Genomic DNA, 18,353 nt, shown 5'->3' with positions numbered 1-18,353 from the left:
GGCTCTACACTTCCCCAGTAGTGAATGTTGCTTGTCAAGATGCAATCATCTGGGTTCCCTTATATATAAGAAATTTTTGACCAATCTGTATAATCTGATCTCAACAAAAAACAACAATTTAAAAAAGAAAGGTTGCAAGTCCTGCAAACAAATGAAAAAATCATATATAATGACAGTACAGAGAGGCTTAAAAAGAGTCAAACTTACAACCCGAACGAGCCACTCGGCAAAGATTCTAGATTCATCACACAAAATGTATTAACAACAAATTTTACTTGCCAAAGTAAAAGTTAGTAGTACACCACATTTGGCTGATGAAATCAGTTTAGTGAGAGCCAGCTTCTGTACCGATCCGTTGTGGGGAAGAGAGAGCTGAGCCAAAGGTGAAGCTCTCGATTTACCGGTCGATCTACGTTCCTACCCTCATCTATGGTCACGAGCTTTGGGTCGTGACCGAAAGAACGAGATCCCGGATACAAGCGGATACTGAAATGTTTTCTTCCGTAGTTTTCTCGTCGTGTGTCTGGGCTCTCCCTTAGAGATAGGGGGAGGAGCTCAGTCATCCGGGGAGGACTCAGAGTAGAGCCACTGCTCCTCCACGTCGAGAGGAGCCAGTTGAGTGGCGTGGCTCGGGCATCTGGTCAGGATGCCTCCTGGACGCCTCCTCCCTGGTGAGGTTTGTTCCGGCACGTCCCACCGGGAGGAGGCCCAGGGGAAGACCCAGGACACGCTGGAGGGACTATGTCTCTCGGCTGGCCTGGGAACGCCTTGGGATTCCTCCTGAGGAGCTGGCGGCAGAGAGGGCTGGGGAGAGGGAGTCTGGGCCTCCTACTGAAGAGCTGCTGCCCCCGCGACCCGACCCCGGATAAGCGGAAGAAGACGGACGGACGGACGGAAGTTTAGTGAGAGACATTTTTTTAACTGTCTACGAATGAGATGCTTGAGGGTTTTCTGCATGCAGCCAGTTCCAGCCACAGAGCTTCTCAATCAGATCAACATCTGAGTTTAGACTACTAGGCCCAAGACTTTCCATTTCTAAGTTCTCACACAGTCCCTGGTGAATTTCCTGTATGTTCTGGATCAAAGTTGTATAGCAAAGCTGTGCCTGATTTTGAATTTTTTACAGATGGTTTCCATTCAATTAAATTAAATTACATTTTATTTTATTTATATAGCGCCAATTCATGAAACATATCATCTCAGCTCTCTTTCAAAGTCAATTTCAATCAGATTATACAGATTGGTCAAAAATAAAAAAATGCCTATCTAAGGAAAACCAGTTGATTGCATCAAAGTCTTGACAAACAGAATTCACTCCTCCTGAAGAAGTATAGAGCCACAAAGACAGTCGTCTGCATTGTACATGGCTTTGCAGCAATCCCTCATACTGAGCAAGCATGACGCGACAGTGGAAAGAAAAACTCCCCTTTAACGGGAAGGAAAAACCTCCAGCAGAACCGGGCTCAGTATGAACGGTCATCTGCCTCGACCGACTGGGAGTTAGAGAAGACAGAGCAGAGACACAACAAGACAGACAAAAAAGCACAGAAGCACACATTGATCCAGTAATCTGTTCTACATTAGATGGTAATAGCGGGTGATCTGTCTTCCCTGGATGATGTCACAGCTAACACAACGCTGACATTACCCTGGATACCGTGGCTCTTGATACATCACAAAGACTTGCTGTCTTGGTCACAGATGCGCCAGCAAGATGTGCACCAACAATTTGTCCTCTTTTGAACTCTGGTATGTCACCCATAATGTTGTGTGCATTGCAATATTTTAAGCAAAACTGCGCTCTTACCCTGGTAATTGGACCTTCACACTCTGCTCTTATTGGTTCAATGTGCAATTAATGAAGATTGGCCACCAAGCTGGTCCAATTTAGCCATGAAACCTCCCACACTAAAATGAGAGGTGTTTCAGTTTCATTGTCCACTACACTGGACAAGCTACTTGTCCAGTGTAGTGAGCTAAGCTATCAGTTACTCAACAATAAATTAAGCTTCACTACACAAAAGCTACCACCTATAGAAATATAGCAAGCTAAGTTACACAAATGTGTTAAAAGTAGCTTAACTACATCAGAAGCTACTTAACGTTGTACCAACCTAATGTCAGATCAAAATGAGTCTGATACATTGGTTAAAACATTTATTAAAGATCAGCCAATGACCTAACACAGTGTAGACATTGCTTTATGAGCAGCATAATAAAATACAAACTGAAGTAATTACTGCTAGAAATAAAACAAAAAGGTTTTTGGCCTAGTACGTGCGGTGGCGTTAATAACGTTTGGTGGTGTTTTTTGCATATTATATTATCAGGAGGTTGTCTTTTATGTGCTCAGCCACTAGATTTAAAGGTGTTTTACCCAATAAGAACACTGCAGCCCCAGACACAACCAGGAGGTCCCTGATCGTTGGGGAAAGGCAGAAAGAAGATGCACCATAAGCTTTTTCATATTTCTTTTGTCATTTTAAACATGAAACTGGTGCAAAGCAGCTATAAGTAATCCCACAATCTTTTGCATGACATGACTCATAAGCACACCTCACGGAAATTAACAAACGAACGTGCGCGTTTTACTTCATTTTCGGAAAGCTGTAGACCAGGATTTGACTAGAATCTTCCAAGTGTGTTTCCATCACATAATGACGTTGGGGTTAAAGGCGGTCCAAAATCAGCACAGCAGTCCGAAGCTCCTTTCCTCCCCACGATAGAATTCTTACCATTGACCCAATTAAAAGCTCAAGGAACAGGGCACCAGTGTTAAATATTATATGAAACTACAGATACTATAATGGGAACGTTTTGGATGCAGCCTCAGTGAAGTCAAAGGCTGATATTAGAATAATGCTTTTTAGTGGGAGCATTAGCTGTACTTTTTCAGGTCATTGTTTAACTTTATGGATTTTAACTCTTAATAATAAACGTAATGACTTGTCAGCTTTAAAAGTATTAATGTCATTTTGCCAGTATGACTCCATCGAAATAGAGCTGATCTCATTTGTTGTTCAACTGTCTTTGTGCTCGTTCTGATGATTCTTCATGGAATATCTTCATTGTTGCTTGTGAGCCACGCCCTCTTGCAAAGGTGCAGTGTTCCTGCACACACCCAACAACAGCCAGACGTTCAGCGGGGCCCAGAGGATCCCTTTTCCTCAGAATGGAGTCAAACCTCAGCATGTTGCCTTTGCTCCTGTTTGTCAGCTGTTTGGCCTCATGTGGTGCACAGACAGGTGAGTACGCCAGCTGTGATGAATGCAAATAGCTTGTATCTGGGGTTTGTAGCAGGTGGATGTGTGTGTCTCCAAAGGCTCCTTTTCTTCGCCTCCGGATGGGACAGTTTCTTCATCCACGACCCCTACAAGGTCCATTCAAGCCACACCAGTCCTGCCTGCTGCGAATTCAACGGACAGGGGTAAGATGGATTTTACAGTAAACACAGACAAGAATTCTTTATTTAAAACATGTTTGTTTTGTTTTCATTGCAGTGATAATATTCTTTCAAACAGCCATCAAGTCCCACCATGAGATGAATGAGACTATACTTGCTCAAGTCATGAAGACGGTAAGTCATTTGTCTTCTTTAAAAAAAAAAATCACACACACAACAAAAAAAAACAATCCAGGCAGGACTTAAATCCAAACATATTGTGTTTTCCAGCTTGAGGGACTCATCCAGGGAAATCAACTACACACCAAGTTTAGCCTGACGCTGAAGAACATGACCAGAGTCTGAAACTGCTCCTTTTTTTCCAGATTGCTCTATTTTATATATAAAATAAACGAAATAAACAATTTGTAGCCCCGCTGTCAAAGCTGAGCATACAGCATTTCTGCCTGACGATCATTTATTCACCTATAATTAAGTCTGTCACCTTTCAGCTGTAAAGGCTGAACTGTTCATTCAAAACTGATTACCTACCATCTCGTTCCTCATTCAGCTCAGATCTACATTACAAAGCAGTGCATAACTGTGGAGTTGAAGGAAAGCGAGTTATGGGGTGACCAGCTTTTAACATCAACAGACTGATCCTTTTGCACCTTCTTCTTAAAATAGCTCAAGTTAAGTCAGGCTGGACAGGCACTGCTTGTGAACGTACATTTTAAAGTCTTACTAAGGACCCTCAACTGGATTTAAGTCTGGACTTTGACTGGGCCATTCCAACGCATGGCTATCATGTTTAATCTTGTTGCTCTGCTGGAAGGTGATCCTCTGTGGGATTTCAGTTTGACCTTTGTCTCTGTCCCCGCTCTTAGATATTATATGAAACTACAGAGCTGCTGAAAGCAGTTACTGGGAAGATAACAGATGATTCAGAGAAATTATGGACGTCAGAGAAGTGACACTTAGATTGGACAAAATGGACTGATAAAAGAAATTGGGTCAGCCTCCAGAATCTGGGGAGACATTCTTCAGCAATGTCACACTAGGAATGCGTATGTCATATGGGAACACTCACTTGCATGGGAGTGTACATTCTCGGTTCTATAAAATGCTAATGTTCCCTTTGTTCTGGGCTGTCAACCCCATTTTTCCTTTGTCCTGCAGCGTGATCAATAAAAGAGCCCATTACTGAGCTATACCATTTCTTTAGCTTGTTTAGATTACATGTGTTAAATGATAGTTTCAAGAGTCATTTCTTACTAAAGAAGTCAAAAATAAAAGAAGACCGCTCCTCCAGGGAAAAGGACCGAGAGGACTGCCAACAGGGGGCGGTAGTCATTAACACCAATATGTTTCATGATGGGTATGGTGTGTTCAGGCCCATATTCAGTGTTTTGCTGTTAAATCAATTAAATGTTTGTCTCATCAGACCAGAGCCCCATTTTGCCACATGTTTGCTGTGTCCGCTACATGGCTTACAAAAAAACTTTCATAGTTCTGTCTTCCACCCGACCAACCAATCAGTCATGTCTTGGTAGGTCTGCAGGGATGCCATGGTTTCTATTTTTTCTCTCACCACTTCAATAGCAGATCAATATTTTTCAGCGTGTGGCCCTCATCAGGTTTATTACAAAACGCCAAATGGTTTGTGTTTAAAGAAGAAAAGTATATGCAAAAGAAAAAAAAAACCCTCAGATGATTCAATTAGATGTTCACACATCAACAGGCTGACCAATGAACATTCAAGATGATGCCGCTAGCTGACTTTTTGAACCAGAGCCCAAATAGGCTCTGGGCTGACCCACTTGGATGAAAGTCACCATGTTGTTTTCCAACCTAATGCAGGTTTAAAATTCTTCCCAACTCCATCCCAATCTTATCTTCTGCATTCCTTTAGTTCTGACACTACAGTTCTTCCCATGTCATGGAAGTATGAGTATCAGCCTCAACGTGCCAGACAGAAAGTAGGTCATCAGCACGACTTTGCACAACTTTGCAGGGCATTTGACCATTTGAATCAGGTGTGTTGCACCTGGGACACGTCCATGAGTTGCAGGACATCGTCCTCCAGGACTGGAGTTTTAAAGAAGTTCTTTAACAAAGCACCAAAGCCATTACAGAACAGCCACATTCATACAGAAATTCAGCTACACACAGGCATAACTTTTAAGAATCTGTTGGACTGAAAATAATTGCTCATTTCTCTGAAAAACACATCATCTTCACAAATATGCATAACTTATAGTTGACATAATTTTTTTTATAAATACACTGAAGGTTGTGGTCGGAATGTTCATTGGGTATGAATCCTTATGCAGTCAAGTTTAAAAGACAGGCAGAGCACTCAGGGACCCAGAGTGAGAAGCTGATACTGAAAGAGGAGCTGAGCAAACAAGGTGAATGCCCCAGATAGTGGAGGTTCATGTAGTATCACTTTTCCTCCTGTGACTCTGTATCATCTGACAGAGAACCTTGCGGCAGTAGAAACCCCCCCAGAGGTCCACCAGCAGTCTGGTTATGTTATTTTAGGACTCCTGCCTTTGTTTAGGACTTGGCTGCCATCTGGGGATGACCAGGGTACAGATTGTACTTAGTGAAATCTAATGTATTGTCCCAACTGCACCAGCAGCACATCCAGTTGCTCGTTCTCCATCCTGTTTCTCCAGAGTCCGGATGAGTGGCAGGATACAGATCTGGGTCCATCCAAATACCCTTGTTGGGTAGGGACTCTTTAGCCAAAGCGGAAGTGTTTCAGCTGTCCGAATAGTGCAGTCAGTAAGGAAGGAGGTAGGAAAAGGAGCCTGTATGCTTCCTCTCACAACTAATTTAGCATAGGAACCTCACAAGGTCCCTTACCCGAGCTAAAGAGCTATAAGGAATCCCACAATCCTTTCCGTGCCATGACATATGAGCACAGCCCACCTCACATAAATCAATAGAATTGGCCGGAGAGAAGAGAGTGTGCTCTTTGCTCTTGTTCTGTAGGCATTTGCATCGTCCATGTCCATTTCTGTCACATAATGACGTCTGAGTTAAAGGTTGTCCGAAATCGATACAGCAGTCCGAAGGTCCTTTCCTCCCCATGATAATGTTGTTACTGTTGACCCCATGAAAGGTCAAGGAACAGAAGCTATAATTAAAGGTATCTGGATGGAGCCACAGTTTCTGAGCCTTTATCTGTTTGACCTGTGCTGTCTTCTTTCTGCCACCCACTGGACCGGAGTACTGCAGTTTCCCTCACAACTTCCTTATACGTCATTGGGCTGTTTTACATGAATTACCCCTAGCAAATGGAAATGCATCAAACTTAAAAGCCCCAGGATTAGGTTTACTCTGGGAAACCAAATCCTGGGGCTTGCATTGGAAAACGGGCTATGATGATCCAATAGAGGTTTGGCCCATTCCTCCAGCTTTACATGCATACAGTTCTTTGCCCTGTCCACACATTTCTTTGGGACTAAGATCAGGGCCTTGTGTCTGGTTCACCATTTGGCACACCTGTGCAGCTCCGCCCCGTTCTCATCAGCCTTCACCTCTCAGACCAGTCACTAGTACCAGATTATTACGAGCCACCGGTGAGTTTAATCCAGTGTTCTGTATCCCGCCTGCCTGTTTCTAACCTATTTCTGCCTCCTGACCCTCTGAGCCTGCCTAACCCCTGTCAGACCCGACTGTTTGAGCTTCCTGGATATCTGACCTGTTTCTGTGCCCTGATTCTGCCCCCAGATTCTGATTTGCATTGTCTCTGGATTTCTGATCACCTGGCTCTGACCCTGGACCTGCTCTTGGATTTCGGACTCCGGTTATTCCCCCTGACCATCCTGCCTGACTCTGCTATCACGGTTCTGACCCTGTGCCTGTTTTTCAACCACCGAGCTCCTGCTAGTCCCAGGAGTACAATCCTTCAAGTTTCCCTGATCGGACTCTGGATCACATTGGGCTTCACCAGCGACATTCACCCACCAGCAGGCCTCTTTCTGGTCACTAACCTGCTGTCTCCACTTCCAGTGGTTCCTATCCCAGATGCCAGTGATCCACCCCGACCTGCAGACAGTCTTTTTATACTATCTGATCTTGTCTGGCTGAATTCTGGGTCCTCTGTTTTCAGTCATTACACCAAGACATTGACTCTGTTGTCCTTCAGTCACTAGTCATTTTATGACTAATTTGGCGTTATGCTTCAGTTATCTGTAAATTGTACCCAAGGTTGAACCAGGAGGACGTCACACTGTAGCAGAGATATGGAGGTGTCGCTTTAAAATACATCCACAGAATATTAACCTCCTAATTTGCTCAGAAGCTTACAAATTGTCGTTTAGGGAAATTGTGGCTTAACAATCATGGCCAATGTAAACTACTGACTTTTAGAAATCAAGAAAAAACAGTCTTCAATTATACTGGCATTCAGCAAACAGAAATCATTTTATTTATCCTTTCTGACTTAAAACTATATCTGGTTTCAACTGTATCTAGCCTGAGATTTTAGCTGCACTTCCACTTTTAAATATTTGCTCTCAGCACAGGCCCAGAGTAAACCTGCTCCTCCTCACGTTCCAGCGTGTTAGAACCATCAGCGTTTTTATCTGGTTTTGACAATCTTTCTCAGTCTTATATAAACCAAAAGTACTGTGAGCGAACAGAAAGCTTTTCTTTCAGCAGAATTTCAGGCTCTGCGTGTCAAATGCTGTTGGACCTCGGCTTCCTCGTTATCCCAGCATCAGTCAACAGGCCATTCAGGAGATCAGCTGGCTGTCCGTTTATTTCTGCCACTGTGAAACAAGGATTTTTATGGGAGAGATAACTGATTGCCAACCGTGATTTGAACTTATGAGATTAGTTCAACAACGCGTTGCAAAAAGAAATTTCAGCGGTGTGACGAAGGCATAATGTGAACATGTACACTGACTGGGTTGTCTCCTGGAGGTAAACGGATGCAGCCTAAAGAAACATCATGTGTCTGATAAATAAATACGTCGCTGTCATGGTGTCTACGCTGCCTTTTGCTGCCTGACAGGAAGGACTGCCTGGAGTCAGGAAAGTAAAGACGTTTTGGGTCGCCAGGAGCTGTGCTTCTCATTCTGAATTGATGTTCAAACAGAAAAAGCAAATTTTTCAAGTATTCATACTTCTAGGTCCCCCTCCCCTCCCCCATTTTGTCGATTTTACAACCACAATGGTCCCAGGTTTTTTGCACTTGCATTCAGCCTCCTTACTCTGATGCTTCTAAATCATCTCCAGTGCTAAGATGGTCGGGGCTAAATGCAGGACAATCCTGGAGGAAAAGCTGTTGGAGGCGGTGGAAGATTTGGAGTTGTGAGCTTCCTGCAGGACAACACCTGCTATTTATTTTATTGCTGAGTCGTTTAATAAATCAAGTTATGAGTATATGTTTTCTTGAACCTGGCAATGTCGTCTCCTTCTACCAGCACTGGCACTAACGTATAGATGCAGACGTACAGGATCTACCACTGGACGGCTTTTTTTCCACCTTTAAATGGCAACAGTTATGGGTTGTGCTCTTAAGTCTTAGATCTGGTGCAGTGGACGGAGGAAGTGGTCCTGTTGATAAGCCAGTTTGGGCCAGACATGAGCCGTTGGACAGATTTGCCTCCAGATACTTCAGCCCACAGAGGGCTTTGGCCAAATCTGCAAGATGTCACAATGCAGTAAATAAGGCCAAAGCTTCAGCCCTCAGCTATGAAGTGTTGTTTGCCCTTGACCAACATTTCTGTGCTGCAGCGACACAGTGCTGAGCACATTTCCCTTTTTTTCATAAATCTGCTCTGATGGTTGCAGTTTTTTTCTGCTGTTGTCTTCTGGATTAACAACATTAGCAGCCCTTCACACCATTTTGCTGTAAAAAGTTCCCCATGAAGGATGAATTAGTCACCGCTGAAGTCACCAGGGATGTGCGGTGTTCCCACGTGTTTTCTCACGCTCGATGAAGGCCATGTCAGTGCCAGGGCACCGTCCCCGCTTCCAGTTGTCCATATGACACAGGAGCTGCTCCTATCAGACTCCAGATCCACCTGATCCTCTGAAGACGAGCGACACATCGGCCACGGGACCTCACCATGGACTCCAGACTCATCTTCTTTTTCACCTCAGCCCTCATTGCGGCGGCAGCGGTGGCCGCCTCGCTGTCTGGCAGCACTGCACAGTGCAAAATCAAATGGTGATGCTGATCTTTTTCAATTTCTGCATGTTTATGATATAAAGGCTTGTTGAACCTAATTCTTCTGTGCAGGACGCGTGCAGCTTACTGAAACCCAAAACTGTCTGATGTGAAAATGATGCGTTTATGTGTTAGCCGCGTTGCTCATCAAGTCTTTTAGAGCTTTTAAGGAGAAGCTGGTGATGACTTTAAATTTCTGAGCGCCGCCGCTTCTCCTTCCTGTCTTAGAAAGCGTTGACACTGGTTCATTCTCTGAGTTAACTTCCTGGAATGCAGAGCTCATCTTTTTATGCTGTTAATGTACTTTTTTGGTAGCTGTTCTTGAATCCCAGCGTGCAGGTTAACGTTGCAAGCCCTCACTGCTCTGCAGGTTGTTTGGCATCGATTGCGGGGACGTCAGTGGGAAGCTGGTGAACCAGATCCAGGCCTGGCAGGTGAAGGAAAGCTGTGTGGAAACAGGAGAGAAGTGCTCCTACGAGGTCAGAGCATTCACACGTAGCATGTTGCTCAATCGTCACTGATCAGGTGGAGTTTTTTCTTTTTCAATGAGGGAATCGACATTGTTTAGAATGATCCAGATAATGATCTGAGTGATCTTCTTTCATTAGTCAGAACCATCAGAAAAAAACTGTGTTGTGAGATTACAATGGCTGCAACCATGTGGGCACACTTGTCATTGGGCTGTCAGAAAGTTGTAGGTTTGATTCCAACTTCCACTGAGCCCCAGGTTCCTGCCAACACTGTGCATCGCTGTGTGAAAGGGTGAACGTTGTGGTAAATGTGACTTGCAGTGTAAAAGTGCTTTAAGTGGTCAGTAGAACCAAAGAAGTTCTCAATATGTTCAGAGCATCAGCCAATCAATCTGTCACAATAAGAGATGAATGAGAAAATACTTTTTTTCTGAACCTGTATCATTCAGCGCTTCATGTTTCATTGTTTCTGTTGATGATGCATTCAAAGGCTCTTGGAGAACCACGTAGGGGCTATTCTGTGGCTTCAACCTTTTTAATTATTTCATTTTTACATTCCTTTCATTTTTACGTTTCTAATCAACACTCAGAAGCAATGCAATTTTAAATGCTTTTATCAGCAAATGCAAATAACCAAACCTGACTGATAGGGATCCATTCTGGTCTGATCTCATGTTTGTTGACCTCCGTTTCTCTATCTACTTTTTCAGAATTGATATGTGGTTCTCAGTGGGGTTTAGGTCTGGACAGATTTCTTACCACTGATCCAAATCATTCTGCTCCTGCAGTCAATTTGTCCTCACTTTGCCTTTTCCGTAACACGGGCCTACATTAGGCGGGAAAATCAATAGATCTTTACCAAACTGTGGCTGAAATTTGGAAGAAGATGCTCTCCCAGAAGCACCCAGTGGTACATACACACTATAAAGCCCTAAAAAGCATGAAATACCAATTACTTACTTAAATTATTTATAAAGCACTTTAAAACAAGCATGACTGCAACAAAGTGCTGCACATATAGAAGATGAAACATTTAAAGCATAAAACAAGGAGAAAAATAAAATATCTGAATATACAGTTAAAAACAAAAGTAAAATCAATAAAACAATAAAACAGAGTAAAAACAAAAGTTTCATGCTGTGTTGAAAGCTAAGGTATAAAAATGCATTTTTAAAAGTGTTTTTAAAGTGGTGGTGAAGTGGCTTGTTTGATTTTGAGGGGAACATCATTCCGTGAATATTCCTTGATCCAAACCACTCCACTTTCACATTTCAGTAAAATACTAAAATGAATTTTTTTTTTAAGGGAATTCCATAAAACAGCATGAAAATAAATGCAACATTATTCATGTAATCCTGAAAGATATCAAGTGGGTGACTGTGGCTTGATGGGAAGGTTGTGGGTACAATTCCACGGTGTTTTTCTTCACATTGCCGTATTCCTGAGCAAGCCAGGTCCCTGTCCATAGATTAACTGTGTGGCCGGTGCAGCGTGGGTTAAACGCTACGCTTCAGACACGCGGTAGTTATGCTCAGACAAATTCTTGGAAGGTTGAGATTCATTTTGTGAAAATCACTGTGCACTAGTTTCTCCATCTTTGTCCTTCCTGCAGAATTTCAGCAGGACCTTGAAGTTTTTCTTCATTATAAGTGGCGTGTTTGCAAACTTCTGCCTCCTACCGCGAATAATCCCTGTGCTTTCTGAGTAATTTATAGACAGCCCGAAGCTTTCGCCGCTGCAAGTGAACCTCCCCCTTTGAGGTACTTGATGATATGGAAAACGGTTTAATGATAGCAGCTTTCTGTACGTGAGGAATGTTCTCAGTGACACTGCTGTGAAGACAAGAGGACCATCATTTCTTCCCAGCCTGATAAGATGTGTTCAGTTTCAGATGGAGTCTCTCACAGCTCCACCGCTTATGATTTGATCAGGCTGAAATCAGATCACTTCACGACAGGATGAAATAAATCTGTGTTTATAACTTTAGCTCTTTATTCTAATAAACTCTGAAAACAACAACAACTAATATGTACAGGAGAACAATGTGAACTATCAGCCCAAACGTTGAACTGTGAACCCCCCTGGCGTTGCCTGTGGTTCTGAAAATGTGCAGAATGCTCCCGTCAGACGCACCTGAATGTAACTTCTGTTGTCAGCTTGTTTCCTCAGCTCCTTATCTGATCAAGGCCACTCACACGTCCCCCAGAACCAAGAAGCTGAACAGCCTCCAGTTTCTTCTTGAGCAGTCCACCGTTTGCAAAGTGACTGTAAGTGGGACTTCTCTCCCCTCAGGCAGACAGACCGATGGTGGAAACCATCAAAGGTGTTTTTGGTGTGAGCTGAATTTATTTAAAAAGCATCGGCTGTTCAAAATCTGAAGGGACAGTTTGTTGGGAGGTTCTGTTAAAGATCAACATCTTACCTGCAGTGGATAAATCTCCTGCTGTCTTCACCGTCACATCTTTAATGCAGTTGATTTTCAGCCAGACACAGAGTTACGTTTTAAAGAGTTTATTGAAGGGGTGAATAATGGCAGATGAAGCAGGCAAACAGTCAGTCTTGGAAATCCTGGTGGAAAGTGCTGGTTTACCGGGATGAGCAGAGAACCAGGAGATGTAGGCGGCGACAGAACCAGCAGGCCGTATGGACTGGAGAACCACGAGCAGGTAAAGCAAAGGCACACCACACGGAGAGAGCGATGAAGGGAGTGAACGATGAGGCGCAGGAAGAAGGGAGGGAGTGAGACGTTCTGGCAGAGAAGGGTAGGCAGAGGCAGGTAGGCTGGTGAACAGGTGAGCTGAGTGACTATTAGTGGGAACAGGTGGAGATGATCTAGAGTGGGGTGGTGGCTGGAGGCAGACTGAGCTGGAAGGATAACTGCTGGTGGTTGAAATGGTGAATAAACGAACAGAAAAAGTCCTCAGGAGTGTAAAGTTAAACTAAACAGAACCATAACTTTGACATTCACTCCTTATACAATCAGTTTGGTTCTAGCTGGTCCCAGAGGTGGAAGTGGACTTCCCTCCCTCCTCTGGGCGACAGTGGCGTAGGAGTTAGGGAATTCGTCCAGGGGTTGCCGGCTTGATCCCCTGCTTTGACTGTCTCAGTCGTTGTGTCCTTGGGCAAGACACTTCACCTGGACTGCCTGCTGGTGGTGGTCAGAGGGCCCGGTGGTGCCGCTGTACGGCAGCCTTGCCTCTGTCAGTCTGCCTCAGGGCAGCTGTGGCTACTAACATAGCTCACCACCGTCAGGGTGTGAATGACTGACTGTAGTGTAAAGCTCTTTGAGGTGGTTGGACTAGTTAAAGCGTTGTACAAGTACAGGTCATTTACCATTTTACCATTTTAGCTCCAATATCAAATATGTGGTTTATGCTACAGCTATTTCATGAGTATTTAAACAAAGTCTTGTTGGTGTTGGTTTGGGCATTTATTTATCCATGAGTCCAGGGCTGCCGGAATTTAAGAGGACCTGAAGAGACCCAAGCAGAAAGTGACAGCAGAAGCAGGCAGGCAGGCAGGAAGCAGCAGCAGTTTATGTAATAACAGAAGCAAATTACCCAGATTGTTAAGGTACGCTTGATTTATTCTGCAGCGTGTGTGAAAGGTCACATGTGATGCAGGAGCACGGCTCAGATTAACGACCTGAACTGCCCGTCAGGATTCACCTCATTTGGTTCATGGTTGAGCAGGAGGTGTAATTACTTTTTTTTTTCTTTTTTACACAGGGACAGGTTGATTTAAATAGCTTTATTCATCTTCATAAATGAAATAATTGTTTGAAAATAGTTTTTTGTCGTTTTTCATGTTATCTTGAGTGGCAAAAACCTTTGCTATTGCACTGCTGTAAATGAAGTAACTGGTTTATTTATCTGTTTTATTATTTTGCACAAATAAACGGTTCAGTGCAAATGTGATGAATGTTTGCTTAAAGGTTCATAAGATTGCATCAGCAGAAATTGCTGTTTGCTTTTTTGGAGTTGTTTTAAGACAGTAGTTGGTTCCTCTGAACTTAATCTAAATAAAGATGCCTAGATGGTTGTCTGACGGGTAAGATATTGACCGCTTATAATGTTTCACAGAAACCCCACTTCAAACTTTCTAAACAATTCTTTTTAGGCTGATGTAATTGCTCCCAGTATAGGAATAAATGGTGTTGCAGAAATTTGTAGCAACATTTAATAAAGTCATAAGTGTTAACTTTGGATTCTGATGTGGGAGATAAATAGATTGTAACCCTGTCTGATGTGGTTAATCTGAGGATATTTTCACTCATCTAACTGTTTAAATACACATAGACAGTTTTCCAGCTTTGCTTGCTGATATTCCATTTTGAAAAGCCGTGTCACTGTGACTGGTGGTAAATCGGCTGCTCCTGATGTTTTTGCTAAACAGGGGGAGGCGTCGTCCGAAGGCTCCAGAGACCAGGCTGACAACAGCACAAACTTCTGCAGCCTGCAGAACCTGATGAACGGTCAGAAGCATGCCTCTCTGGAGTGCAACAGGTCACATGTCTGCTTGTGTTCCCGCTTGCTTAGGGATCAGGTGAAAAATGTTGGATTTCTTTTCTGTTTCAGGAAGTAGACTGACTGATGCTGAGGGATACAAGCAGTTCAGCAACAAGTGGATCTGTCCTGGCTTTGACACTGCCAGCTGCAGCTTGGATTAGGAGAGGAGGCCTGAGGTCCCACACTGATATAGCTGAGAAGGATCAGAAGTTTCTTGCACAACCACAAATGGGAAGGTTTTGGCTGTATATGAAAAGATAAACATTACTGTTTTTTTTTAAGGAAAATCCTTTCAGAAACACGGCTTCATCCTTCTGGAGGTTTTCACATATTTTAACGTCAGGACAGCAAACTTCCTTGTGTTCATTTTAAGGATTTAATGTGACGGACCAGCACAAAGTGGTGCATAAGGATAAAATGAAAATAAAAATGGTTTTGATTTTTTTTTGTACAATAAAAATTAAGAAGTGTGCATTTGTATTGAGCTTCCTGAGTGTATACTCTGTAAAACCAGCTTTGATATGTCTCTTTTTACATCTCAGAGACTAATGTTTCTGCCTTTTCTTCTTCGTAAAGTAGCTTAAGCTCAGTTTAGATAGAGAGCATCTGTTGACAGCAGTCTTGGTAACATTTTGGTCTTGACTTTGGTCCATTCTAACACATAGATATGCTTTGATCTAAACCCCTCCACTGTGGAACATCTAGATTTATACTTCATTACACCCAGGTAGACAATTTACTGATCAGGTAACTTCTGAGGAGAGCTGGCTGCAGTGGATTTTATTGGTTTCAGATTCAGGGTGGCTGGTTGCTCATCCTTGACTTTATTTTTAGTTTTAAATAAAATGGTCAAGTATGGATCCTCTTCCTTTTCACTTTACAACTATGCACTTGATCATGTTTGTCTATCACAAAAAGCCCTATTTAAATATTTTAAGGACTGAGGCTGTAAAGTGGTAAAATGTGGTATAAATACATTTCAAGGCAATGCAAATCTAAGCATAAAAGCAACATGCAATAAATTTCTATTTCATTAATAACTGAAACATTTGTGGTGTTATTTTTCTCTTTATTCCGGTAATTTTGCTGTCCTGACACAGGCGGCACAGAACACTGAGAAATCAGGTCAGCCATTAACTTATACCTAAACATACAGTGCAAAACATCCTAAATACGTCCAGTCAGCGTTGGCTTTGAGGCGGGTTGAGGTGTGACGCAACGAGAAGATCGACAGTTCAGTCTAAAGAACATGGCGGCTTCAGCCGATGAAACTAACGTTAGCGTGGCTATCGAGCAAGTTTTATCGGAATTACAGAGTATTTCTTTGCTGAGCTAACGAGCCTTTACCTGCAGCAGCAAGAGCAGCCTGGCTTGTGGATACGAGCGACGACGAAGCATGTTGACGAGTACGTCATATGCTTCGTTGATCTGATTGGTTTATTTGGCCTGTCTATCACCAACATAGGCCAATCAGCTAACCAGTATTTTCGCCCCTTCCCAAAATTACTTCAACGGAAGGTTTCCAGATGGATATGCGAAGCAAATCTATCTGGCGGAGTCAGGTTACCTAAATATAGTCAAAATAAGAAAGCAGACAGAGTCAACTTCAACAAAATAGAAAAAGATTCTTCCTTTTAATGACAAAATGTTACAATATGCAGTAGGTAACAAACCCAACTGAAAGCAGCACTGTTGTTTTGGAAGAATTTCAGCATGTGAAGGCAGATTAAGATCAAATATTAAGTCCTTCAATTCTTTGTTTACTTTTGTTTTTAATATGTGGAGCAGCTAATCTGAAGTTCCACCTGCTTCCTAAATTAGATGGATTGTAATAGTTGTAAAATAGACAAACACAGATTGGTTTTATTATCCAGGCTTTTCCATTTAACCAGCGCCCTCTACAGGAATTCATGGTAATGTAGCTACTGATGCTTCTGGTGGTCCAGTCGAGCACATTCAGAGTCAATTTAATAATTCGCTGTTTCACATCATCCTTCTTCCACTTTAAACCAGTTGACAAACTATTTTGTGCCATGTACCCATACCATTACATCAGTATATTTCTCTTTGAAGGTGAACATTTTGTTTTATAAACCAAAGATTTTAACAATGTTATAATCATGTCATTATTCAAATCAGACGTATAATTCAATTTAATTATGTATTATTCTTTGAAGATGCCTTATACATCCTGTTTCCATTTATGCAGGTTCTGATCCATGTTTGGGCCATTAGACTCTTAAGTATTACGACAGCTTTTGACTCCTGGTGAAAACAAACTTCCCCAGAGTTAAAGTCTATCACCAGCTTTTCTTATAGCAGACTGTGAGTAGATTGAAGAAAAAAAAAATACTTTAAATCTTTGATTCTAAAAGCATATAGGAAACATCCCTGGAGATTAGACGCTAACGCATTGTCAATACCAAACACCCCCTCGAAGATGGGTCCATTTCCTACCCTGAAGAATGGGTATGAAATAACTACCAGTTGTGCAACGGCGAAGGAGCAAAATGACCCTTGTTCCCCTGCAGAGAGGAACATGCAGAGATGGGTCTGGAAATGGTGCGATGTGGGCGGAGCCTGCACCAGAGGGCAGAACTGAGGGCATCACAGCAGGAGGAAAGGTGCTGGAACCAGTGGGTGTGTGAGGACACCCACAAAGGCTGTGCCATCCTGAACCACGCTGACTTCTGCTTGGATAATAGCGCGATTCAACCAACCAGACAAAGTTCTACCCCGTCAAACTCTGTTGTATGTTGGCAAAGCTGTCTAATCTGTCCGGTGACCTTCGCCCACAGTTCTGACTGACTCAGATGAGCCGCTAGCAGGCGGCTACCGGCACATCGCTCCACTCAGGAGGAACAGCACTTATCAGCACTGGTTTCAGTTCAAGAAGTGTCAGCTCTTTTTAGACTAAATAATTTACATATCTGTCCTGGTCTGCATGTTTGTTAAACTACATCTATCACACTTTCCTTCTGGGATAATTCAGATTTTTTTAAAGGGAAGTCGCCAGCAGTAGTTCCCTTACCTTTAGTAAACAGATGTCAAATCTCAGTGAGTTTGTAGAAACTCAGTTATCAGAGCAGTAGAAGAGCTCAGACTCACCTTCCATTTAACGGATTTTTAACAAGTTGAAACAACCCAAATTGAAAATGCTTGTACATCTGGGAATAAAATGCTACATTAGTCGATATTAACATTGGTAATTTCACACAAGACACACAAGCCATTGATCAACAATCATTGACAAATGTTTGTGTAAATTTACTTCAATGCATTCCTATAACCCTGATTCACAGCAAACCACAACGACTTATTGGGCTAAAGTACACCGAGGCTGCCAGCTGTATGGACCCACATCATCAGCGGAGACCCATCAGTCTGTTCCAGTTCCTCCCACAGAGGAGCAAATGTGTGGATTTTGCCACAGCAAGGAAGATGGTACATTCAACGGCTTATCTAGGCTTCTTTGGAAATGATCCAGACAGGAAAATGTCTCCCATACCATCACACTACCACCTGACATATTGTCTGGCCAAATGGGTCTCGAGTTCAGTATCATTCAGATGAAGAAGAATCAGAAGTTGATGTAAACAGCATGAAAGCATAGATCCAGCCTGCCTTGTCTCCACTGTTCAGGCTGGTAGTGGTAGTGCGATGGTATGGGAGACATTTTCTTGCCACCCTTCAGTTTCCTTTTCACCAGCTGACCATTATTTAATCGCCACAGCCAGAGTATTGTTGGGGACCACCTGTGTCCCTTTATGACCACAGAGTACTGTTTTCTCAGGGCTCCTTCA

At 42.9% G+C, this 18,353-nt stretch overlaps 1 protein-coding gene and 1 long non-coding RNA gene across 4 annotated transcripts; one reads left to right on the top strand and one right to left on the bottom strand.

Annotated features, from left to right (window-relative positions):
- Positions 1 to 9,366: 9,366 nt before the first annotated feature.
- wu:fc46h12 (uncharacterized protein LOC568958 homolog) lies at positions 9,367 to 15,530 on the top strand. Of its 3 annotated transcripts, XM_036137911.1 has the most exons (5): positions 9,367 to 9,572; positions 9,943 to 10,051; positions 12,199 to 12,309; positions 14,438 to 14,516; positions 14,620 to 15,530. In XM_036137911.1, the coding sequence occupies exons 1-5, from the start codon at positions 9,472 to 9,474 to the stop codon at positions 14,709 to 14,711; spliced, it is 492 nt and encodes a 163-aa protein (XP_035993804.1). In that variant the 5' UTR covers positions 9,367 to 9,471; the 3' UTR covers positions 14,712 to 15,530. The 3 variants fall into 3 exon arrangements, with proteins under 3 accessions (XP_035993804.1, XP_035993803.1, XP_035993805.1); XM_036137910.1 differs by having other exon boundaries at positions 14,438 to 15,530; XM_036137912.1 differs by lacking the exon at positions 12,199 to 12,309 and having other exon boundaries at positions 14,438 to 15,530.
- Positions 15,531 to 15,602: 72 nt separating this feature from the next.
- On the bottom strand, positions 15,603 to 17,892 carry LOC118563394. Its single transcript, XR_004931190.1, has 2 exons — positions 16,118 to 17,892; positions 15,603 to 15,717 (listed from the first exon to the last, which is right to left on the bottom strand). It is a non-coding gene; the product is annotated as an uncharacterized LOC118563394 (long non-coding RNA).
- Positions 17,893 to 18,353: the final 461 nt, after the last annotated feature.

The sequence above is a fragment of the Fundulus heteroclitus genome, chromosome 6, assembly GCF_011125445.2.
Source record: "Fundulus heteroclitus isolate FHET01 chromosome 6, MU-UCD_Fhet_4.1, whole genome shotgun sequence".
Taxonomy (NCBI): domain Eukaryota; kingdom Metazoa; phylum Chordata; class Actinopteri; order Cyprinodontiformes; family Fundulidae; genus Fundulus; species Fundulus heteroclitus.
The sequence above is the reverse complement of the archived record's forward strand: the minus strand, read 5'-3'. Positions and strand labels throughout refer to the sequence as shown.